Raw genomic sequence first — 25059 nt, 5'->3', positions numbered from 1 at the left:
GCTCCAAACTCCTCCCTCCGCATCACCCCGCGGCCCCCCCGGCCCTGCCGCCCCCTCGCCGGGCTCCCTCCGCGGCCGCGGAGCGTGCGCGCAGTGCCGGCGGCCTGGGCAGGTGGGGCGGAGAGCGGACAGGAGAGGAGGAGGAGGAGGAGAGGAAGAAGGAGGAGGAGGAGAAGAAGGAGGAGGAGGAGGAGGAGGAGGAGGAGGAGGAAGAGGAGGGGGGCCGGCCCGCCCGCAGCCGCCGCCGCCGCCAGCGCCGCCATGATGCTTGTTTGCTTTCAATGAGTGTGAGGAGGAGGCGGGGGGGAGCCGCTCTCCCGTCCGGCCCGCGGCAGGAAACAAAGAGCCAGGCAGGCGGCGGAGCGAGGGCGGCGGGGGGACGGGGATGCTGCAGCCACAGGTAGGGGCGGCTCCGGCGCCCGGCCCGGACCGGGGGGGGGGGCTCTGCCCGGGGGGGCAGCGCTGGGGGGGAGTGCGCTGACGGGGGGGTCCGGCGGTGGCACGGCGAGGGGGGACCCCCGGGCTCGGCGGGGAGAAGCCCCCGCGCCGCGTCGTTCGGGGGTGTCGGGGGGGGGCCGAGGCCCCTCTGGGCGTGGGGGCGTTCCGGAGGGGGTTGCTGGGCCTGGGCAGTCGCTGCGGCGGGGACGCTCGGGGGAGGCTCCGCGCCCGGGGAGGCGGCGGGGAACGGCGGCCTTGGAAACGGGGGCGGCGGGGAGGGGGCTCCGCACCCCTGGCCCGAGCCCCGCGAGCGCCCACCGACGAGCGGGAGGCAGGGAAGGAGGCTGGGAGGGAGCCGGGCCGGGCGGCGCCGCGCAGGAGCCCAGCTCTGTTTGCATCGGGAAGGCAATTAAGAGAAATTAGTATAATGGCATCTGGAAGCCTGAAGTTGTTTTTGTGTTGTTGTTGTTGTTATTATTGGTGCTGGTAGGTTTTGTTGTTTTTGTTGGGTTTTTTTTCCTCACCGTGGAATTGAGTTTAAAATAATTAAACAAAAGGCAGAGGGAAATGACATCAATCGGGGGAACTGCCCGTCCACCCTCCACGCACGGCGCCCCGCGCCGCTGCCTCCCCGGAGGCCGATCCGCCTGGCTGGGCGCGCACCGAGGGGCGGCAGTGCTGCCTGTCAGCGGAGCGCTTCGCCTGCTCCGGAAGGAGCCGCGGCGGCAGCCGCCCGCCCGCCCTCCCGTGCCTCCCCGCCCCGCCGGCAGCGGGAGCCGCGGCCGCGCTGGCGGCGGGGCCGGAGCGGCGCTCGCTCGTTCCGGCGGAGGGAGCGGCGGGGCGGGTGGAGGCCGTGAGTGGCAGCGGTGGCGGCCAATGGGAGGCCGTAGGGGCCGTGAGTGGCAGCGGCGGCGGCCAATAGGAGGACGCGGGGGGCGGGCGCTCGAGGCCGCGGGACAGGCGCATGCAGGGATAAACAGAGGGAATTGGGCCGGGGTTGCGATCGGAGCGGCTTGGCCGCCGTTCTGTAACCGAGCGGGGCCCTTGCCTTGGCTGGGGCACGGGGAATGAGCGCCTGGGCTGCCTGCGGAACCGCATCCTGCGGGGGAACGGGCGGCGGGGAGCTCCCGCACCCCCCGGTCTGCCGTGGGGCCCACAGGACAGCCTTTCCTATTCCAGAATTTTATGGAGAGTGATAAGCCTGGGATCAGACAAAGCTTTAGGAAAGGAGATATCTAATACACCTGTCTCTGTCTTGGTATCTATGGTGAATACATATTTTATCAGCAATTTTTCTACAAACATTAAAAATTCATATGGAACCTACTAGGTTGTAGTCCTAGGTTGGACTCGATGATCTTAGAGGTCTTCTCCAACATGATTCTGTGCTACTTTGTGTAGTATAAGAAATGTATTCAAAACAAATGCAGTAAGCTAAAGGTTTTGTTGGTTTTTTTTGTTTTGGTTTATTTTTTTGTTTTGTTTTGGGGTTTTTTTTGTTTGTTTTTTAATACAGCCATCTGTATTTCCACAAACGCATAGAAAATTGTGTCACCGAAAATAGAACTTCATGGATGGGTATTTGCTTTGTAACTAGAATTGCAGATTGCCTGTTTTTTCATTTGATTTCTGGGGCTTATTTTTATAATCTAGATTTCACCACAGTGGGTAACTAATTCAAAATCCAAGGGATTAAGAAATACCTGTGGTATTTGTCTGGCTTAAATACAAAGATGTGCAAGTGTTGACTGGTAATTGTATTGTATCTCGCATTTTTTTTTTTATTCTAGAGCAGGTCTCGTAATTGGGAATTTATCAACATTTCCACTGGGGTAATTTTACAGGATTATCCGCCCTCTGTTCTTCCTGCTGGTTCATCTGGACTCTCTGGAGTTTGCTGCTAGCAATGGAGCCTTCTGTGGGGGTTTATTCATGCTATTACTGAAATGGAGCCCTTCGCATTTGGATTAACTATTTGTTCGCTTTTCACCTGAATTGCTTGGATCAGCCCATGTTTAAAAAGGATCCTGCCATGCATCTCTTTTCTGTTTGCATTCTGAAGTTGAACTTTGAATACAGTCTCATGTTCAGGCTGTTTACTGTGCTTGAATTGTAGAGGAAGAACTGAAATATAAAGATAGATGAAACTGTAATACTGCATGGGCAGGTAAATACATTTGACATTTTATACATGAAGACCTGAAAACATGTTATGAAGGGTCACAAATTGAATGAGCGTGGTACCTTTTTAAGATAGGGCTGTACCCTATTAGGTACAGATATTAGGAAGACATTATTTTAACCAAGTGCAATGTTCGTGATGGAAACCGCTGTCCTTAAAATGGTTCCAAGACTGAGCAAACTAAAAATTCTTTCCCTACATATGAACAAAAGAAGTTATATTTGAAAACATGGCTGTATAAATAAAAATGTTTATGTTAATCTGTCACCAAAATCTTTAATATTAATGTTTGTAGTGCAGTGTGCCATGCTGTTTGGCTCACCACCATGCCCAAGAGTCCATGTGGTGAACCAGGATTCTTCCATCCAGTTGTGGAGTCCCTGTTGCAGAGGTCCTGGTTCTGTTTGCTAACAAACTGTTGAGTTTTAAATTATTATCTGTTTTTGTCATGTCCTTTTGGCTGTACGCTTGTGTATGTGCAGTCTGACCATTATATCCCAGTCTCAAATGGGGCCACTTTAGGCAAAGATTCCACACAGAATCTTTAGGAATGAGGATGCCTTTCAGTCTTCAGAATTGAAGGGATGTACAAGAATTGACACTTATTTCTATAGGGGTTTTATTGTCAGGAAATTACGTGTAGTATTGAAAGGTTATAGTTGTGTATGGTGAGCTTTAAAAAGGTATCAGTGACCTTAAAACACCACAAGAATATTCTCAACAGACCCAGCCACCAGATTTTAGTTCTAGTGGCATGAGGTAGAGGTTGACCCATGCCCAGTTACATACAAAGTATCTGAGGTTTTTAATCCATATGCTGAGGTTTTACACTACTTCCCATGTCAAAATACTGACATTACTGATTCCAGTTTAAATTTATCCTTCTCCATGGTGTAATTTTGAAAACTTTATGCATAAATTGCTCAAACTGAGTCACTGCAGGGTTTCATCTGTTTTGTTTCTTCTAAAGTGTTGGTGCTTCACGCTTGGAAGTGTGATTATTGTACAATACCCTGCAAGATTATTAGCATTGTGTTAAGTGACGTAATTTATGTTCTTACATTGAAATTGGGTTGTACAAGTCCACTCAACAAGGGAATCTTGGCATAAGCTTGGGGACCTGCACTCACAATTTCTACATGGAGCAATTTCTGCAGCTGAAGTCTTTAAGAGTTTACAAATGCTTAGGCAGGTCCCAAAGAAAAAGCTGTTTAAATGCTTAACATGTACTTTTAGCTACTAATTGCACTTCCAAGATGGTGCTTGTTTAAAAAAAAAAAGATTGGCAACAACTCAGTTTTTCCTTTTGTAAGACTGCAACATGAATCCTTTTGTTAATGCCTTGGAGGCCTTTTTTTCTAGTGTATGAATCAAAGAGGGACTAGGAGCAGTAAATATATACAGTTGTTTATTTCAAAACTAAAATACTTGCTGTTAAGATTCCAATTTATGCTACAGTGGAGATCTGCAGGAAGAGATTGATTTGACTTTAGATTTTTTTAGACTGGAAATGCTGTTAGTTGTTTTATGGAGGCTGCCAACTCGACATTGTGATCACAGCCTGGGTATTTGGATGGCTCTCTTGTGCATCTTAGTTCATGTTCCTGGTGTGCAGCCTTTACTCTGCAAGTGAAGGGGCTCCCTACTTGAAGACCTTCCTAAAGTTTTTTTCCATTTTATAATACCGGTGTCTCCAAAGCATCCTTTGCTTAACAAGGCAGCAGTTTCAGTTGAAAGACTGGGGTTTTCTAGAACATGCTGAAGCAATTTGAGTGACAGCTCCTGTCATGAGGGTCCAGCATCTTGCCATGGTTAGGAGACCAGGAATATACAATAATGTCATATCCTGCATGTTACAAATAATATGTGCAGCTTTATTGCTTGAGCTATTTTGGAGTATATTGATGGGTGAGATGTGAATCCTGCACATTGATCGGACTTAAATGCTGCTCCACAAAAGTATCTCTCTGCATAGATCAGTTTGCAGAGTCAGGGATCAGAAAAAAACTTGCTTCAGAGGCAGATCTGTCATGTGATTTTTGCAACAAAGGCCACGTTTAGCCAACACCTACAAAGACTGAAGGCTTGAAACTAAACTAAAACACCACCAGGATTGGCTGTGCACCATCTGATGTGTATCACCTGTCAGAGGAAGGAAATGGCATCATAATGGCTGAAAATAAAAACTACTGAAGGTATTTTATGCTGCACTCTGACCACTAATACTTTTAAATACTGTTTTAAAGAAGTTTTAACAGTTACTCACCCAACAGAGGAGCTTTGTCTGACAAAGCAAAGGTCCTGGGAACTAAGGAATTTCAGTGCTGCCTCAATCACAGTTCATCTGCAGAGTACTTTCAGGAATGAGAGCTTTTAGGAACAAGCAGTAAGTGTGAAGAATAATTAAAACTAGTAAGGAATCATGTTTTGATGAGAAACATGATGAAAGAGTCACCTCTGGAGATTTGCAATGATCAGTCATGGGATAGATGCTTTCTGTATAGGGAGTAGTGGACTAGGTCACCTCATGGTTTCTTCTGATTTAGTAGGTCAGGACTTCTCTCCAGTGGCAGAATTTGGAAAGCTGCTACTTGGGTTGCTCATTAAATCCACATAATCCGTGTCAGTACAACGGTTGTCAGAGTAATGCTCAAAACCAACCAGTGATGTGGCTGAGTGGTGATACTTTGTTATTAAAAAAACCCAACCCCCCACAACCTCTAAACCCCACTTTCTTAGCTGAGTATCGTTGTTGGTTTTCAATATTGTCTCACAAACAGCTGCATCAACACAACAGAGAGAGGTGATGCAGTGGGACATGGGGACAGGAAAGAAGTCTTGAGTTGGCTTTGCTGTGCAAGAGTGTGGTTGTGGAAAAACATTTGCAGGCTTGTTGGTTAAATTTGAAGCAAAACGAATCTGTGAATAATTTGCTTGCTGTCAGGATGTGGCTATATGGGTAAAGCATCAGCTGTATGTTGAGTTCTGTAACATCCTGACCTTCAGTTAGTTTAGCAACACTAATACTAACAAGCATTTAGGTATCTAGAAATTGTGTTTGGGGAAGGCAGAGATTTTTGGATTTAGATACTGACACCTCTTGTCAAGCTCCAGTTCTGTAGCAGGAATGCTGAAAATGAGCTCATATCCAAACTTCATTTAAAGTTGCTGAGTTCTCTCTTACTCCTTAGTTGTGTTGTAAGACTAAGAAGTAGTGTTTCGTGTGGTGACTTTGTGTTTTCCCCTGTGAAACAACAGAAATGTGGTAAGCATTCTGCAGACACATAAAGGAACATGTGGTAAGGAACGTGTTGGTGCATGTGCCAGTATTTAGAATAGCTTACTGAGTTGGACCAAGATAAGAAATTTTGCTCTAGGTCTGCTAAACAAGAATCAGTATTCCATTTATTGTGAAGAATCATAACTAAATTGTCAAATATGATTGGATACAACCAGTGGAGTGGCAGTTGGTATTATATTAATGTTTTGGAGTGTAAGTCCATTCTCAGATTCCTAGAGACATTTGTAGGTGAAGCTTTTAAGCCTTTTTCCTTCTGCCTACATTTATAAAACCTGAAGCTAAATGTTTTACAGCACAACTCTTCCTTTTAAAGCTGGTCTTTTAGGTTCCATCTGACTTGTACAGTATGCAATTCTGTAATGCAATGCAGTTTATGTAAATTCTTAAAGTAATTAGTGAACCTGACATCTCTTTAATGTATTGGCATTTCAGAGTACACTAACAGAATGTGCAAAAAGCTGAATGCTGCGTAGTACTCATTAACTAGCCAATCTGGTTCCAGGGATACCAGTTAAGGTCAGTCTTTGCTTTGCAATTTGGTTTTGTGTTAGTGTTTGTTTTGTATACAGCAGCCTTTTACTACAGTCATAATTAGATACAATTTCTGATAATTAAGAACTATTCTAATCATCTGGACCATGTTTGCTACACTGAGAACGTTTGGACATCGTATTTCTAATGATTATATGTTGTGCAGAGTAAGGGGTGGGAATTTGAGGGTTTTTTATCATGAGTCTGATAAAACAGATCTGTCTTGTAGTCTGTCTAGAAGATGGAGCAGTCAAGGACCTCTGTGCTGAATTGTGCCTTTTGTACTCTGACCATTTTAGACTTCTCTTTTGAACCCAAGCTAGTTTTTATAGCAACTGAACATGGAAGTGGCAACTGCTTCTTTGCATTAGTGAAATGATGGTAAGCAAGTTTTTCACACTGTGCAAGGTTTAAAGGATTACACCATTAAAATACTGGGCTGCACATTGCTTATCTGTGGGAAATTGTGATAGAAAAAGTAGAAGTTTGGAAAATGACATCTTCCCTATGCCTGCCACTGCCGGCTGGAACCAGCCAGTTTGCATTTCTGTAAACAAGTAGTTTAGAAGGACAAAGAAACCTTAATTAAATTTGAAATACCTGCAGGTCAAAATTTAATATGATCTTCTTAAAAATACGAAATGACTGAGTTTTGAACTTAACAAAATTTAAAGCCTGTTCTAGTCAGTGCTCTCTAGTCTAATGGAGCCTTCCTGATTTGAAGACAGCAAGTAAATCTTTTGACATTTATGGCCCAGTTTATCTGAACCAGGATGCTTTGCTTGAGTTTCAGGAGGGTTATGTTTCATTTTAGTCAACTTTGGCTAGATTAAGGGCTTTGCTGAACTTGCAACAGCTTTATGGATTTTTGAAAGAATATTAAAGCATTTGTCAGCTTCTGATTTTTCTCTAGTAGAACTTATATATGCAAATTCAAATAAATCATCTGATTAGTAATATTCCAGATATACTTACATGAATTAGTGGATATTGACTTAATCAGTATCTTGTATTTATTATATCTTGTATTTATTATTACACATGTTCACATGCATGTTCACATCCCACTGCATTATCTTAAGTCTGAAAAAGAGGAAGGGTGACTCGTGGGTTTGTATTGGCAGTTGTGTAAAATTAGTTTTAGAAGTCCTCAAAATGGGATGGAGAAGCATTACATCCCTGATGAAGCCATTAAATCTTAATATGCTAACAGCCACTAAAATGTGATCTTAGCAAGTGAAAAAGTGCTTGGAATGAATCAATTGACTTCGTGTTGACTCAACAGCTTTTTTTATATTTTTAATTTAGATTATTCCAACATTAGGCTATCAATTGGGTTAAAGGGATCTTGACACTTTCCCACGTGTTACAGTTGAGTCTCTTGGGAGTTGTCCTTGTGCTGCCTCAGTTCTGCCTGTGCCCACAGCTGGTACGTGCCATCCCTCCCCACACTAGGGAAACGGAAATTTTTAATTTACAACGTGTCTTCTGAAAAATTCAGGTGTTGACCTTTAGCTGCTTTCCCAGTCAGATTTTTCCTAGCCTTATTTTTTCAATACTAAATACATACTGTAAAAAAAAAAAAAATTATTCGAGCAGCCTCTTTCAAATAAAATGCCAAAGAGTGTTTGTACTAGTCCACAAATAATAGGTGTTTACACAACAGACTTGATATTTGCCTTGAAGCAGCACACTAGTAGGGAGAAAATAAATATGTGGTTTCTTGCAACACTGGTGTTTTCTTTGTATATATTTCAATAGAGGGATCTGGTTCATGCCTACAAAGTTAAATGTAAGGTTGTGTTCAGTAGATAAGCAAGTCCTTAGATTTCTGTTTATTCAGCCTCAAAATATTTGTGATTTTAATTCTAATGTACGGTAGTATGGATTTCTCAATTTTGAGGCAGATTTGATTCTTTCAGGTTTTTTTTTTTCTTTTGGGTGATGGCCCACACCTGCTTTTCTGAAGTTTGGTTTATCTGCTTGTGTATTGTAGCAAAATATATTTTGTAGTTGTTGCATGTTATAATACATTATAGCAAAATATATTTTGTATAAAATACATGTATAAAAATGTGTAACATAAATACTGTATACTGTATTGCTACAAAATATACATTATGTAGCAAGTTATATTTCATAGCAGAATGCAAGTATGCTTCCATATTATGGTGTATACCTGCTAGTAGTTGGGAAATCCAAAACTACAGGCATATGTTAAGATTTATTTTTTAAAAAAACAAAGTTTCAATTTAGTATGTTTTGAATAAGACATTTATAGAAATAAGATGACATGAAATTTAGAAGGTTTTGTAGGAAGAGTATCAGGATACAGAAAAAGTATCCAATTCTCTAGTTTAAGTTTTATGTCTTAGGAGGGTGGGGTGGTGCCAAATCATTTGAAATAAGAATTTAGCTGAAATACATTAAATTTACTTCACAGGGCACTTGAGGTTTATCTGGGATGCGTTGGGTATTTGCTTCCTTTCCTCATAATGACATCTTGCCCATGAATATTTTTCCATCAGTTTTCAGTATTGACATCACTCTCCAGTTTGTTGCCCAGGCATGGAACAGGCTGAGGATAAATCCAGTCATTGAGTCAACTCATCAAGTCAAGTGTGTAAATTCTGCAGGGACTGACCTTTATCATAAACCCAGTTCAAGCTGCTGTTGCTTCTCTGTGAGGAGGTGACAGATGTTGCACCTTGTAATCCTGGCCAGGGACCGTGTTGTTGCTTATTTGCCTGTACTTCAAGCTGAAATGTAATTAAGTTCTCATAGAAATTCATGACTTGCTGAGTAAAGCGCCACCAGTGACAAGACAGGGAAGGCAGCAAGCTTGATTCATTTTGGAAAAGCACTTTTTAAAGAAGGGGTAGTGAGTCTTTGAATAGGAAAGGGCAAATCTGCAGTTTTATAGTTAAACTGAAATACAGCACTATGAAATTACCTTAAAGATTTTTTTCCAAAGCACAGGAGTTATCTTTTAGAGGTACTTCTGTTCCCTTTGAAGAGGGTCACTCTTTGGAGTTGAAAGCAGTAATTCCTGTTAATTCTAATAAATCTCAACAGTAGAAATTAACCCTTTAAATACAGCTTAGCATATCTGATTAGCCTATACATTGCTAGAACTGCTACAGCCTTAAGTTATCTCAAAAGCAATGTACTTTGCTTTCAGTTAGGATTTCAGACTTTGTTCAGTGTTACTGTTTAACTGGGTGAGGGTAGCTGGAAGCAAGAGTTTGCTTCCTGCTATGGGAGAAGAGATTGTGTGTCAGTGTGGCCAGAAGTGCCATTATGACGGTGCCCTGATTTCAACAGCTGCAAATCCACACATACATTCCTGCTCTACAGGAATAATAACACAGGAAGCTAGTCTCCCACAAATATATATTTTTTTTTCCCCTCTTCCCTCCTTAGTTTAATTCTCTTCACCAGCTCCTTTGTTACCAGACAAAAGTTGGTGCTGATGCAAGAGTGAAGTTGGAAGTACAGGGTCCTGGGGAAGAGGAACTGCAGGAGGACCAGCTTAGTTCTGCTTCACGCATTGTAAAACCACAGTGCAAGTGGTAGAGGGTGTGGAGGATCCTAAATTAACTTTGAATTCAAAACAGACCAGTCAATTTAAGAAACATTTATATTTGTGGGGAAGGTCATTAGAACCCATTTTTAAATGAAACTTTGGATTGCATGGAAAAGAGCTTCAGGGTTAAAGGCACAAGGTTACAAAAGAATGGTCTGGGGTGAGCTTCCACTGTGAGGGTTTGGAGAGAGAAAGGGAAAAAAAAGTCTCTCATATGTGCTATTGTTTTCTTATGAAATCTTTGAGCAACTTAATAGATTGCTTTCTATCCTGCTACTTTTCAGCGGTTCAGAAGTAATTTATTTGGCAAGTAATACTGCACTGCATCAACAAATGGAAAATATTGTCCAATTGTCTTGTTACTTCTTACTTTATTAGATCTAGATTTGCATAGTTTATTCATTGTTTTTAATTAAAGTAGCAGAAAGTTTGAGTAATTCTGCACTTGATCAGGAGTGGTGCTACTTTGTTTACTTTCTGCTCCTGATCTGCATTAGTGTGTTAGTGACAAGTAAAAGCAAGTAAAGGGGAAGGAGGGGAAGTCAAAAGGAGTCACCGACGTGTTAGGAAGTTTCAGAAGTGGAGTTATAATGCTTCAGCATTGTGATCTTGCAGTGTTTCTAAATGTGCTCCCAGGTTTGTAAATGGAGTTTATAGATGGTTCATAGTAAGTATTGAAATAGTTATTTCAGAATAGTTGATTAGATCAGTTGAAATTATGTCTGAACACTGTGTTGTTCTTGTTCATCATTTTCTACACAGTTTTAGAATCCAAGTTTTCTTTTCCTAATTTAAAGATGATGTTTTAGGGGCAAACTTGACATCTACCTCCATAGTAATAGTATAAAAGATTGTACTTGGCCTACAGGAGTTGTCCAATACGTTTAGTTTTGAAATCAAGTTAATTTATCATGATATTTTAGAAAGCATTTCAGGAAATGAAGGATTGCCATAGTATTTCCTGTTGGTGCTTAAAAAAACCCCAAAACCTTATTCTCAAAATAACTGCTCACCTACCTATTTATTTAAATCTTCCTCCTCGCCATCTTCCAATTTCATAAAAATGGCAGAAGGGTAGAACAGGAAAAAAATGTCATCGTCTTTCCTTCCCTGCCACTCAGAGCAGATTCATTTCTCATTTTGAAGACATTATTTATTGGTAGTCTCCGTAGTTACCTGGAGCATTAACTACCTTATAGTCCAGCTTCCACTTTGCACATGTCCATAGCCAAGGACACTTATCATTCCAAATGTCTTGTCAGGCAATGAGCTGAACCCCCTTCATTCTTCTACGGGGAGCAGTGTATCTAAACCAGCTTGGCCTCCAGGAAGTCCTTCTCTAGGCCACCAGCTCCTCCTGACGTGGTGCCCTTCATGGCCCTGGTGCTGCGGCTGGGAGCACACCCCAGGAGCTCATGGTGCTGGTAATGACACTGTCATTTTCCAGGACAGTTCCAAGCCCAGTGCCCAGCCTGGCTGTGCATGACCTGGCTGCAGTCATGGCTGTAATCTGGAGAGACAGGCAGCAGTCGAGGCAGGTGCAGCTCGACCTGGGAACATTTGGCTTTGTCTCCAGTGGTCTGTTCTGAGTGAAGCCAGAGCCAGAGCTCCGTCACCCACCTGCTGTAGTAGGTGTAGTAGAGCTTTGTCAGCTCTTCTTCCATCAGGTTGTCCTCCCTTGACGTAACAACCTTCAGGTTTTTTCCTTCTTTTTCTGATCCTTGTCACCCTTCCCTGAAGGGGCTGTCAGTCCCTGCTTCCTTCCCGTCACCCTGTCCCAATGCCTGTCTCTCAGCACCCTCTGTACAAACAAGGGCTTAAAACAGTGTCTGCACTGGAGGCTTGAGATCTAATTCCTTGTGCCAGACCTTGTGCGCTGTTGACTTCATTGACCTTGCTTGGCTCGGTTACTTTGGGGTAGGGGGGGTGTTAATTCTGTGTGAGGACTGAGGGACCCAGGGTGGGAGTGGGCAGCCACACTCACTTCGACTGTCAAGCTCTTCAATTTTTACAGCTATTAAAATGACAATCTTAATAACCTGGTACAAGATAGTAAACAATTTCATTTGCATTCAAACATACTTAAATGTCCTTTTCATTAAATTTATGTAGTCTGGAGTGTGTTCCAGGAATCCATATCATATCTTTGTTATAAAAATGTTCTCCTTTACAAACTGATTTACTGTACGCTGTAACAACCTAACATTAATGGTGCTTCCACCATCTGTGTTGGTGCAAGTGAAAATTACAGGTGGTATAAGCTCTTCTGAAAATTACCATGATAATTGTTAAAAGCTGCAGTTATCAATGGTTCTAAGGATGTTCAACACTATTTTATGGGTCTTACTAAAAATTGCTTTAGTCTGACAAAACTCTATTACTTAATCTGATGTTCACCTCAGCTTTTATGATTTACTGTAGCAGCTGAGCAGGTGCTAAATTTGGATTTGGGGAGGTGGAGAAAGGAGACAGTAAAAGAGACTGATTTTCTTGAACTACTCCATGCTGTGAAGTTTTGAAATGCAGTTCAAGGTGTTGCACTTGTATTTTATGCTGTCCTGTGAAATATGACCCAAATTTAGCCTTCCTGTCAGTTCTTGAGAAATTCTGGGTTCTGGGTGATAGATGAAGATGTGTTAATGCTTGGTGTGACAGTATCCTTGATGTGGCTGATGGCTGTGATGCTCTCGGGCAGCAGCAGCTCTTTCAGCCAGGAGGCTCTCAAGCATTTGCTGCTTTTTGGCACCTGGTAGTCCTAAACAGCAGGGACTCATCCTCTGAGAAATGCAGCAGTGAGAGAGGGAAAACCATCAAGAGCAGGAACTTTTTTGAGGGGAGGGTGGTGCAGCGGATGGACCGGGAATGCAGCTTCACCAGGATCCAGTGTTAAACCCTCAAATTCTTAAATCTCTAATTGTTTTAGTGTACATTAACAAAACCCACTGGAAAAGTATGTCATCCTCTTTTAGTAGTGAGCAGTGATACACTGCTGGTACCAGCAAAGCTGTTAATTAGTGCATGTGATTGAGTGTGCTCTGGGGAGCATTCGTGTTTCTTTACTGAATGAGATTTCTGTCTTTGCTATACCTGCTTCTCAAAAAATTGGAACATATTTATTAATTCAGGGAGCGGCAGGAAGAGAAAGCAGTAAATGTCTGAGGAAGGTAAATGTTTCCTGACAAGCTGGAGCATTCGTACATGGTCTTTGTGAATTATATATAATTATACGTTGAAATTTCAGAAGAGATGTTCTATACATTGCTTTGGTATATATTCTTGCACCAGTTGCATAGTTATTGCAGGGAGAAGTTATGCTTTTACCTTTCTGGTGATTATAATCCACTCTCCTCTCGTTTAATTAGTCAAGTTTGATGAAAAAAGTGTTATACTTGGTGATCCCAGCACCCTAGATACTCGAGTGCCTTCACTCTGGAAGGAGCCTCACCCAGCTGCTATTTATAATCTGATCCTTTTACCCACAATTCCCTTCTTAAAGGGGAATTTCTTTTCACTGCAGAAATCTGGTTTTGCCCAGGAGTGGGAAAGGGAATGAGGAGTGTGACTTAGTAAAAGAGCTTTTATATTAAAGTAAGCATGTGATACCTAAAAGCTTTATTTTAATTAAGCTGTGTAGTTATCAGAAAGTTTTTGGTGGATTTCTGTTGTTTTGTTTAACGTGCAGAGTAAACATTTTTCAGTAAAATCAGTAAACAGATTATAAGTCTGGTTGATAGTCTTATTTACTAGGACTTATTCTTTGATTATTTTATATAATGACAACATTTTTCACTTTGTCCCAGGAAATGAAAAAATGAGAAAGCCTTAAAAGGCCTGGTAGGAAGACGTCCTTAGAAATTTGACCAGTATAGCTGCTTGTTCATTGAGTGGGTTTGGGTAGTGTTATAATACTGCTGTAATGTATTTTGCTAAACAATCGCATAATATCGCCTCTAATGTGTTTTTAAGTGTGACTTGAGCCAGCATTGTTTAATTTCTCTGTTTCATAGAAATAGATTTATAGCTTGTTGCTTGTTGGAGAGGAATGTTTGCTTCTCTGTCATGGTGCATGGTTGAGTTTGGTAAAAAGAACCTAGAAAATTATTCTTATAAAGTTACAGGGAATGATGTGAAAAAGAGTGAGGAAAATGAAGTTCAATTTCAGTGTTAAATACTTGGCTGAAGAAAGTGATAGAAATATCTACCTTGGGCGCAATATTTTTAGATTGCAGAAAGTAAGGTGAAGGTTGGATTAAAACCTGTCATTTTGCAAACTTAAAAAATTGAGGATCTTTTTGAAACACCAATTCTTTTCTTGATGATGATTTGTGTGAAAAGTTGACAATGGCAGTAACCTGGAAGTGATAGAGAATCAAAGTTATTAGCAAATGTGTTCTCTAGGAGTATGGGAGAGATCCCAGTGGAGGTGGATCATCTCTTTTTGAAGTTTCATTGTTGAAGAAAAAAGAGCCTGCAGTGGAATGTGTCAGTTTTGAGGGACACACAGCATAGCCACGGAAGGTGGTGGGACACAATTTTTAAATTGCTTTGCAGATTCTGGTAAATTATTGCAGGGGTGGGTGGGGGACTAGACTGTTGTCTGTCATTTTAGGAGCTTCAGGAATCTCTCTCTTTCTATTTTATAGCAGTATTTCCCATCCAGCGACATTTGTAAATGGGCACACTATCTGTAGGTTTGAAAAGTATTTGGTATATAAGTCTAATATGAAATTTAACTGAAATGGGAGTTACCTTCTAAAGAATTCTCAGTATATAGTATCTCAATTAATTACTTGCCTTTTGGTTTCAATAGGAATGCCCAAGGAAAAGTACGATCCACCTGATCCACGGAGGATGTACACAATTATGTCCTCAGAGGAAGCAGCCAATGGAAAGAAATCACACTGGGCAGAGTTGGAAATAAGTGGTAAGTAACTGAGGCATGGTCCTGAATTATGAACTCACTGCAAGTAGTGTGGGTTTGGACAAGTCTGGAGGGGAGTTACCTACCTTGAAGTGAGAACGCTGGGATAGGAGCTGCCAGCTGTGGTGTGTGGAGGCAAGAGCTTGGATTAGGATAACACAGGGAGCTGTAGGAGGGGTAAGGTGGGCCGAGTGGGAAATCTCCATGGATAGGAAAGTTGTTAAGGTGAGGATATGGATGTGAGCTCTTGTGTTTTAAGAAGATGAAGTGAGTGAGAGCATGAATTTAAGATCTAATTTGTCAAACAGAAGAGGGTGAAGTTGAGGTTGATCTATAGGGGTATGTTCTTACTGTAAGTAATGTAGCAGGAAGGTATTAGTCCACGAAGCGGAAGTTTTCTTTTTAAAAGCAGTTGTAAATTTTACTCTGTTCTTAAGATTAAAGACAAACACCAAAACCTCCACAATCTGTGCAAGCTTTGAGATACTGTTGGACTTCTGAATCTTTTCTGAAAAGTAAGATAATGCTCAGACTTCATAAGCATGTATTTCAACTGGTGTGGACCACCAGTGTCTCTTGATTGGTAGAGTAAACCCGGGGTTTGCTACAAAAAGTGTGTTTACAAGGAAATTCAAGCAGATATTTTAAGAATTAAAAAATCATTTTGTGATGTTTAAAACTTAGGCTGTAATTTTGTTTAAATATGGAGGTTCTTTAAGCGTCTGCAAAAATTGCCATGTAGGATTTGTAAATGACTGTTCAGTAGAGAAATTTATGGAAGAAGGATTAAAACAGTTCTTCAAATCATGAAGAATCTTTCCATCCAGTTCACTGAATCTGTGTCTTGCTCCCAGTACCATGTGTCTCACCATGTGAATAGCATTCTTTACTGAAGGTTACAGATGCAGAAACCTAGTTAAATGCTGCTTCAAGAATCAGCATTATTTATCAGCATTAGGCTTGGAATCCTCTTGGACATCTGCTGCTCTGAATAGGAAGTGCATTAAGTGATGGCTCTTTCCCTTCATGCCTGGTAATCTCACTACAGACTGATTCCCGCCAAGGGAGGTGCTGGAGTGGAGAGCCTGGATCAGGGATGTTGATTGGAAATCCTTTCAGCTACAAGGCTTTCTATGATCACAGTCACCTGTTTGCGTTGGGGGTGGGGAAGAGGTGTTAATTCAGCTTTAAAAATGCAAAGAACTATTGATTTGTATTTAAAACCTCTCAAAAGATTTCTTAATGAGCATTAGAGGAGCATCAATCCCTTAAGAACTGTATGCATTTGCCTTGCAAAATAAAATGTGCAATGTTTTTGTTTCATTAATGTTCACACTGTCCTTCCCTTGCAAAATACTTGGTCACATAATACAGAAAGCCACAAATGTTTTAACTGATCTCGTTTAAATCACATCTTTTCACTACAGGCTTTTTTATGCCCCTCGTTTTGTTGTAGCTCACTGGAAATTATACCAGTATTAAACATCTTGCTGCCAGGGACTGAGTCTCAGTGTAACCTTCCCTGGGCACTAAATAGGAATTCTTTTATTTTGAAGAAAATCGTTTAAGGAAAGGAATTACAAAGTGCGTGTGTTGGTATAATATTAACCAGACTGTTGTTAACATTGATGGGTCACAGTGGGGATTTTAAAGTTGTTTTAACTAACTTTTTGCCTTGGAGAAACTGGTGTTGGTACTCCTAATGCTTTTGGTACAGTGAGATGATTTATGTAAATGAAAAAAATTTACCCCAAAGGAAAAAAAAAAATCTTGGAGAGAAGAAATATTTTGAGACCTCTGATGATATCTCACATTCCTTGCATGCGGCAGTGTAAAAATCTTGATTCTGTCACACAAATCCATGTTTCCACCCTTCAGTTTATACAAAAAATCATACCTTTTTTTAAATATCTGGCAATAGTTGATACAGCTTTTAGTTGAATGCCAGATGGAAATCCATGTTCTCAACTAAGCATCTTAGTCACCCTAAATATAGTGTTTCTATCTGTTCTTGGCTGGATTAATGCCATAGAGTAAAGATTTTTGGTTTGAAATATGTGCGGAAATAAGGGGTGAACCGAAGCACTGTCTTTCATTTCAAACATAAACTATAATTGAAAAAAATCTATTTCTTACACCTCTGTTAATGATAAATTCATGGTCAGCTGGTTAATGTTTTTGTCTTGTATGGAACTAGAGAAAGACAGATGTTTAAGCCTTAAGTATGAATTGGGAAAAACAATCTCAAGCATGCTTGGTAATATCTTGCATTCTCTCACACAAAGACTAATTTTTCGTCTATAGAATCAACAATTAATGGAATTTTCATTTAATAAATTAATAATAATAAAACCCACAAGCAAAACTGCCCCTCAAGTTCCCCGGCCCTGCACATACTTGAAAAATGTGCTATTATTGCCAAATCTATGTATTTTAAATGTTCTGTTTTCTCTTGTACCTTTCTTCCACAGGGAAAGTGAGAAGCTTAAGCTCATCATTGTGGACACTGACCCATTTGACAGCTTTGCATCTCAGTGACAATTCCTTATCCCGTATTCCTTCAGACATTGCCAAGCTTCACAATCTGGTATATCTGGACTTGTCCTCTAATAAAATTCGCAGTTTACCAGCAGAGCTCGGAAACATGGTGTCACTCAGGTATGTAAATCCTAACAGGAGTTAAAATTGTTCTTTTTTTATCTTTGTAGCAACAGCTCAAATTTCAGCATAAGTAAATTCCCCTTTCCTCCCTTCTTATCTGCCTCCCTGAATACTGGCTCTTCTGTGATCTCCTGTTATGATGTATGACAGCACAGAATGAGCCTCAGAAGTGCTTGGTTTGATGGCAGTCACCCATTTTATATTTTTCCAAGTCAGGTTTCCTCTCAGGCATCTCTTTCCAGATTCTTTTACAAATCTTTTGTGTGGTGTTTTTCTCAGAGTGAGTGAAGCCCCCCCAAAAAATGCTTTTAACTCATAGTACAGTAGGGAAAAGGTCAGATTAAACATTTATAATGGTGTTAACTACAATGTTTTCCTCTTTATTCATATTTAGTAATTATTCTTAACAATAGTTCTTCTTCTGCTTATTGTATAACAATTGCAACGTCTAGTATCATCTCCTCCCCATCTTTGCTGTGATGTAACTGCATTACTGTGCAAACTGGGGAGGAGAAAAAAATGATCCAATCTCAGCTTTTTGAGGTTTTTTTTCCTTTCAATTTTGCAATGTCAAGATGTACAAAGTTAGCACGGAATGAAAACTCCTTTTGGAAGTGAAATATGAACAATGATGCCTATTTAGATTATACTTAAGGCTGCAGCATTTTGCTTTGTAAAAACACTGTTACATGAATATATAAATTATTTATATAAGACTAAATATTTACACGCAACAGTCTTTTGCCCTTGACCCAAAGGAAGAGCCTTATCTTAGGTTTATTAGACAGTTGCCAGTAATTGCCTTTATTGCTATTAATTTTGAAGATACTTATGAACAGCTTTCTCAAATCCAGAAAGTACAGAGTCTGAAAGTAAAGAGAATGTTACTAGAAGTAAAGACAATGATAGAGAAGTGGACTGCCAGCACAGCTTTCATGAAACTGGAAGCAAAGCAAGTTTGCACATAGAAATATCTGTCATTGCGTTTTCTTCCCCTTTAGAAAAGTCTGCTCTGTTGGAGAGGATTAAACTAGCTGATTAAATTGGTACTAAAAGCTCAAATTCCAGAGCAGTTCAAGTCTCAACCTTGGAGGCTGAGCAAAGGGACTTTGCTTTTTGAAGCATAATTGGCAGCTCTGCTTTGTAGCATGTTGTATAGTTGCTTTCAGCTGGAGAGGAGTCTGTTCTAAGCTCTAGTTCATTGCATTACTATTTCAATTAAAAGCAGTTATTAGTAACAGGTTTCTTCCCTTCTTTATCCAACTCCTTGGATATTGTGAGCTAGAAACCCTAAATTTACCGGAATATTCTCAAATTCATCTTTGTACTTCATTAGCCTCCTGTCAGTCTTTTAAAAACATTTTTGTAAATGTAACACTTGTGACATGGAGGTAGCTTAGCAGTGCAGAGTCATCAGTAATGTCAAGTCATTATGCCTTCTTCCCAACACTTCTCCTGATTTATTCTGGCTGATTCTATGAAGCTTCAGCTCTTGCAAGTCCTAGGTTTCTTTTGAGCAGAGAAGGCTAAATCTTGTAAATGTGAAATTTGTAGCTAAGGTCACAGAAGTTTTCTATTTATGACCAAAACACAGCACTTGAGCACAGATCTCTAGATGTGAAAAGCTGTGCATGAACCCACTGTGCTCCTCAGAAATTGCAGCTGCTCCATGGTTTTTTTTCACTGTGGTGAAAGTGAAGAAAAACCCATAAGCACATCCTATGTGATAGCACATTGCAGGTCCCAGCTGGGCCGGGGTTTTGTGTTTCAGGCTGGCTCTCGCTGCAGACACTTCCCTTGGATTCTGGGAAGTTGTTCAAACTAACAGTAATTCAACCCTGGGCACTGCTGGTATCCTGAGCCACAGAAATCATTTGTGCTCTCAACACTGAGAACTGATAACAGCTCTCCCAGCTCCCACATCTGGAGCTCTGGGTTTGGTCTGTACTGCAGAGCTCACCCAAGACTCCTTTCATCTCTCTTTTTACTGCAAGTAGTTGAAAAAAGAGATGTCAGAGCAGTAGGATTTCTGATCTTTGCAGAAAAAGGAGGAAAAAATAAACACTGTAACATGTTATCTTGGAAAGCTCAGCTGCAAAACAGATTCTCTTGATATGCTTGAAAGAACTTGAGTGCACCCCCAGGACATTTGCAGATGACACAGAGCTGGGTGGAAGGGTGGATCTGCTGCAGGGCAGGAAGGCTCTGCAGAGGGATCTGGACAGGCTGGATCCATGGGCCAAGGCCAGTGGTGTGGGCTTCAGTCAGGTTGAGTGCTGGGTCCTGCACTTGAGTCACAACCCGGCAGTGCTCCACTCTGGGGGAACAGTGTCTGGGAAGCTGCCTGGTTGAAGAGGACCTGGTGGGGGTGGTCAACAGCATCTGAACATAAACCAGGTGTGCTCAGATGGCTCAGAAAGCTGATGGCACCTGGCCTGGATTAGCACTAGTGTGGCAGCCGGACCAGGGCAGTGACTGTTCCCCTGGGCTGGGCATTGCTGACACCACACCTCAAATCCTGGGGTCAGTTCTGGGCTGCTTATTCCTTGACAGGAAAGGCATTGAAACCCTCAAGTGCTGTTCTGTAGAACTCAAAAGAGTTAAATTAACTCTTGCCCTACAGGTTTCCTTTTTTTTTTCTTTTCTTTTTTTTTTTTCTTTTTGTTGCCCAGAAATACTCCTCAAGTCTCTAGGCACCAAGTTGTAAACACTTTGGAGCAGCAACTTTATACTGATTGATTCTATGAAAGTCTTCCCTGCTTAATGGGAATGCATTTTGGAAAATGAAAAGCTACTTACAAGTCTATTTTGTCTGCCCAGTTTGTTGGGATATCAGAATTCAGGACATGAATTCTGTTCCTGTCTGTATATTGGTTTTGTGAGTTACAAAGCACATACTTTGTCTTGCCACTGAAATGATGAAAAGAAAACCACCCAAACCAACAGAAAATTACCGTGCTAAATGACTGCTGCATGGTAATGCCATAGCTGTAATCATACTGCCATGATCTTGGATTTTTTAATTTGGTTTCAGGGATATAATTTCCCTTTATTTCTTAATCACAGCTGACCTGTTTCATGGTCTGGTTTGTCTGAGCTGTTACTGCATCATCACTTGTAGATACTAAAGTGTTTAATTATTGTTAATGTTCACAAAATGTCTCACCATTTAAGAGAAACTCTCCAAACAGCTCCTTTCCTCTGTACTTCAGCACAAGGTGTTTTGTCTGAATGTGTGTGTCTGAGTACAGCAGAATTTCCTTAACCATTGCTGTTTAGTCTCTAAATTTTTCAATATTGTGGTTTGCTACTATATGGGTTCTCTTTTAGTTTAATTCTTTTACTGCTGCAGATAAATGTTGCTCTGTTTTCAGCCCCATATGATTCTTGCTCTATCTACAGGGAACTACATTTAAATAACAACCTGTTACGAGTTTTACCTTTTGAGCTGGGAAAACTGTTCCAGTTACAGACTTTGGGTCTGAAAGGTATTGCTGCTTTTTTCTTGGTATCTCTGCTTTTTTAGTGATACTGCTGCTGGGCTGTAATGGCTGTAGTCTGCTAGTTCATTAAATGTTACTGATTAGCAATCCCAGATGTAGCTGCTCACTCCACATTTATAAATACTGTTACTTAGGGATTATTTAGAAAAATAACAGGTTTGGCAGAGCAGTGCCCATAGAAAGAGGTTTGCTTTTTTTTCTGCAGAGTGAGCAGAAGCTTTCTGTTGCTTGCATAGGAGTTGAATGCAGTTCTGCTTTAACTAAGAAACAGTCTGTGGTTAACTGTGGTACATCTCCAGCCAGAAAGGGAACATGCTTTGTACAGCTGCAGGGTACTGTGCTATTTATGCAAGCAGCAATTTAAGTCTTTTCCCAATTTTTTTTTTTTTCCTCTGAACTGTATGGATTCTAGCTATAAAAATTGCTGACCTTGGGGAATTTCGAGTCACAAAATCAGAAGCACTGAGAGATATAATACCTCTAAACACTGTTAAGTCTCAAAAGTCTGTTTATCTCCCCTTTAAAACTGGGCAATTGCAGTGTGTGTTGTCCATGGCAACTTTTGCAATCTGCTTATGTTTGGCAGATGACAGAGTCTCTGCTGAGATCTGGCTGTCAGATCAACTGCTGGTGGATGTTTCACACCAAGCAGAGGTGACTCCTGTGTTTGGGCTCATCAGCTCTGCCTGTTGTACCACACAAGTTCTTCACCGCTCTTAGTCCAAGGACCACTTTTGGGGTGCTCAGTCCCAAGGCAGAATCAGCAGGGAATGTTGTTAAACTTCACTAGGGCTGTCCACACATCCAGGGTTTTGTGGGATTGAAGACCTGAGATCTGAAACCCCAGAGTAGTTCATAGTAGGTCTTGTCTCCAAGATGTCAGCTTTCAACACTGATATGCAAGTCTGTAATAGTTCTGTATATTTTATTCAATATTCCTGTGAATTGGTTTGTAGGAAACCCACTTACACAGGATATTCTGAACCTGTATCAGGAACCAGATGGGACACGAAGGCTACTGAACTATTTGCTTGATAATTTGGCAGGTACTGCAAAAAGAAGTAAGTGATCATTCTTAAAACATTTATTTCTGCTGTGCAAAATAAATGTGATTATCACTTGTTGTATCTCTATTTTGAAATGTTCCCATAGTTTCGACAGAACAGCCACCTCCAAGATCTTGGATTATGTTGCAAGAACCAGACCGTACAAGACCAACAGGTACTGTAACACTTCAAGGATTTCTCATTTCTTCTGTTTTCCTTTTAGTAAAAGCTGTTGATCTTTACTGGAAAAAAAGTTAATGCTTAAATTAACCAATCATCTCTGCAATGCTGACCAGCCAGCTGAAGTCATTCTATCCCAACTGGAACACCTGTTCCAGATTTACCCGTCTTTTACTCTAAAGTAATTTATTTTTAATTAACATCCCTCTCACAGGGATTGAAACTGTTGTCCACAATTAGTTAAATAGTGGAATTATAACAGGCTTAATTTAGCATTTGTTGGAGAATAAGAAAAGTGGAGGCATTTGAGCATGATTTCCAAAAAATGTAGAATTGTTTTAAGTAACCAGGGTATCATCCTTGATTCAGCATTTTTGTTGCTATTGGGATTCAGGTCATGTTTAATTCTTCACTAATTTTTTTTCCTGCATAAATTGTCTGAAATACAGCCTTTTCTATTTAGCTGCACACCAAAAAAATCTTAGTGTATTTCTCAATTATTGCAGTGTCCTCTCTTTCAGGACTGAATGTACATTACTTTCTCCTGTTATTAAGGTGATTGCTTCAAAGATCACGATGTTAATGCAGCTTCTACTTTGCTGTCGCCTATTTGTTTTCAAAATGCTAGACTTTGACCCCAGTCAGCCCAAAATTCTTTTCCTCCATTTTCTATATCTTCAAACAATGGTCTTGTTTCTTTTTTCTGCATTTGAGAGGAGCTTCCAGGTATCTTATTGTTGTACTACAAATTCTTAAAGTGCTTTTTGAAAAAAAACAAACTCAGAAACCCACCAAAACAGCCTTCCAAATCCATGCTGCTGGATTACCTGTCAAGTTGCCCCAGACGGTCTCATTACTACTCCTGTTTCAAATTAATACAGAGAGGAGATATTTCTTGTCCTACACCTGAATGCCTTTTTGAGGTGGAAATATTTGGGGCGTTAATTTGCCTACACTTTTTCTTTGTGTGAAAGGATCCTTACCCTGCCTATGGATCTGTTACAGTTTGTGGTGGCAGTAATTAAGATAGATTTAAAAGAATCTGATTGTAGACTTGCAGACCTTTGTGTAGCTGGCAAATACAAGTGTTCAAATACATTTACTTTGTTTTGGGCTTTCCACAGTACAGCACCACTTAGCATAAAACACATTTGTCTGCTCTTCACTGTGTTAACCCTATAAGGGGGGGTGGTTTTTTTCCTAATTAAATGCTAGAAGACAGCTGCCGTAAGTCCAAACATGTAATTTGTCTCCCTAGAAGAACTAACAATTTTTTTTAGCACAGATACACATGCTGTGTTTTGGTTGAAACAAATGAAGCGTGCATTGATAAATTCGCAGAAGACAAAAGTCAAGAACATAATTGGGTTTTTTTTAATCTATCAGTGTGTAAGTAAAATTATTGTTCTGCAGCCTTGTTCTCTGTCATGTGTTACAACGTCCTGTGTGACAAATATGCCACCCGGCAGCTGTATGGCTATTGTCCATCCTGGGCCTTGAACTGGGAATACAGAAAAAAAGCCATTATGCAGGAAATACTGAGCTGCAATGCTGACATCATAAGTCTGCAGGTAAGAAATACACCATTATTTCTTTCCCTTTTCTATTCCCGTGTGCTGGTTTCTTCACATTAAGTGTATTTGTAGTAAACGGTCTGTTTTCAAAACCTTCTGCAAACAAAAGAAAAAAGAAGTGATGTTTAGAACATTATTTGTTGTTTGACATCAAAAGAAGGCTCTCAGCCCCCGCAGTTGGAATGGGAACCAGCAGCTCCTGATCAAAGCAATGTTAGTGGGGGTGCCTTTGTGCCTGTGTGTGTTTGTGGGGCTGTAATTGACACATTTTCAAATAAGAGGCTTGAGATAATCATAACTCCAGGGATTACAGAAATTCATTTATATTTTCTTAAAATAGGGGTATTGCTCCTGAATTTGCATTCTCTGATGCACTTAATTCATAGGTTTTTTTCCTCTTAAATCTAATTTGAAAGTGATTTACACTTCTGAAGAGTCTAAATAATATCTGTCTTCTATATTTTGCTAATAGTACGTTCATGCTGTGCTGCCTTAACTTTACAGGAGGTTGAAACGGAGCAGTACTACAGTTTTTTCCTGGTAGAATTGAAAGAACGTGGCTATAATGGATTCTTCAGTCCAAAATCTAGAGCCAGGACAATGTCAGAACAGGAAAGAAAACATGTTGATGGTTGTGCAATATTTTTCAAAACAGAAAAGTAAGTGGTGTGGTTTGCTGAACCTTCTGATGTCTCTTGCTGTCTTTTACTTAATTTCTCAGGTTGGTCTATAGCTCAAACAGTTTGGCTTTAACTGCTCTTTTGTAGCCAGGCAGGGTTTCATACAGAGCATTCCTACCCCTGGAAGGAGTGGTTTGTACAAGAGAGATCATTCTGTGTGGAACTAGCAATGAAAAAATTAACCTTGAAGTTTTGTTTAAGGTGAATGAGATTTCATTCTGTTCTAGCAGTTCTGGTTGGGAGTTCACTAAATTATTCTTCCCTTCTTGAGTGTGTGTGTCCCAACCATTAGGTGGTAATAATAGAAATTGAAGGAAATAATGAAAAATGAAGCAGATTTTCTTGCCTTTTAGTTTTGGGGTTTTGTTTTTTTTGAGTAAAGGAATTTCTAATCCCTCAAATTGCTGAAATAAGGCCTCAGATGACATTGACTTTTTGATACATTAGTCTTTGGTA

At 40.7% G+C, this 25059-nt stretch overlaps 1 protein-coding gene across 3 annotated transcripts in view; it reads left to right on the top strand.

The window, feature by feature from the left end:
* Positions 1–225: 225 nt before the first annotated feature.
* Positions 226–25059, top strand: part of CNOT6 (CCR4-NOT transcription complex subunit 6) — a 32992-nt gene continuing 8158 nt past the window's right edge. The window contains exons 1-8 of one of the 3 annotated variants that reach the window (XM_032124676.1): positions 226–400; positions 14849–14962; positions 17431–17617; positions 21023–21108; positions 22080–22169; positions 22276–22344; positions 23763–23920; positions 24428–24582. In XM_032124676.1, the coding sequence (XP_031980567.1) occupies positions 14851–14962; positions 17431–17617; positions 21023–21108; positions 22080–22169; positions 22276–22344; positions 23763–23920; positions 24428–24582 (857 nt within the window). In that variant the 5' untranslated portion in view covers positions 226–400; positions 14849–14850. Of the gene's footprint in view, positions 401–2228; positions 2606–14848; positions 14963–17430; positions 17618–21022; positions 21109–22079; positions 22185–22275; positions 22345–23762; positions 23921–24427; positions 24583–25059 lie in introns of those variants that run through there. The other 2 variants (XM_032124674.1, XM_032124675.1) reach the window with 2 other exon arrangements.

The sequence above is a fragment of the Corvus moneduloides genome, chromosome 15 (genome assembly GCF_009650955.1).
Source record: "Corvus moneduloides isolate bCorMon1 chromosome 15, bCorMon1.pri, whole genome shotgun sequence".
Lineage (NCBI taxonomy): Eukaryota > Metazoa > Chordata > Aves > Passeriformes > Corvidae > Corvus > Corvus moneduloides.
This window is presented reverse-complemented; position numbering and strand designations above follow the sequence as displayed.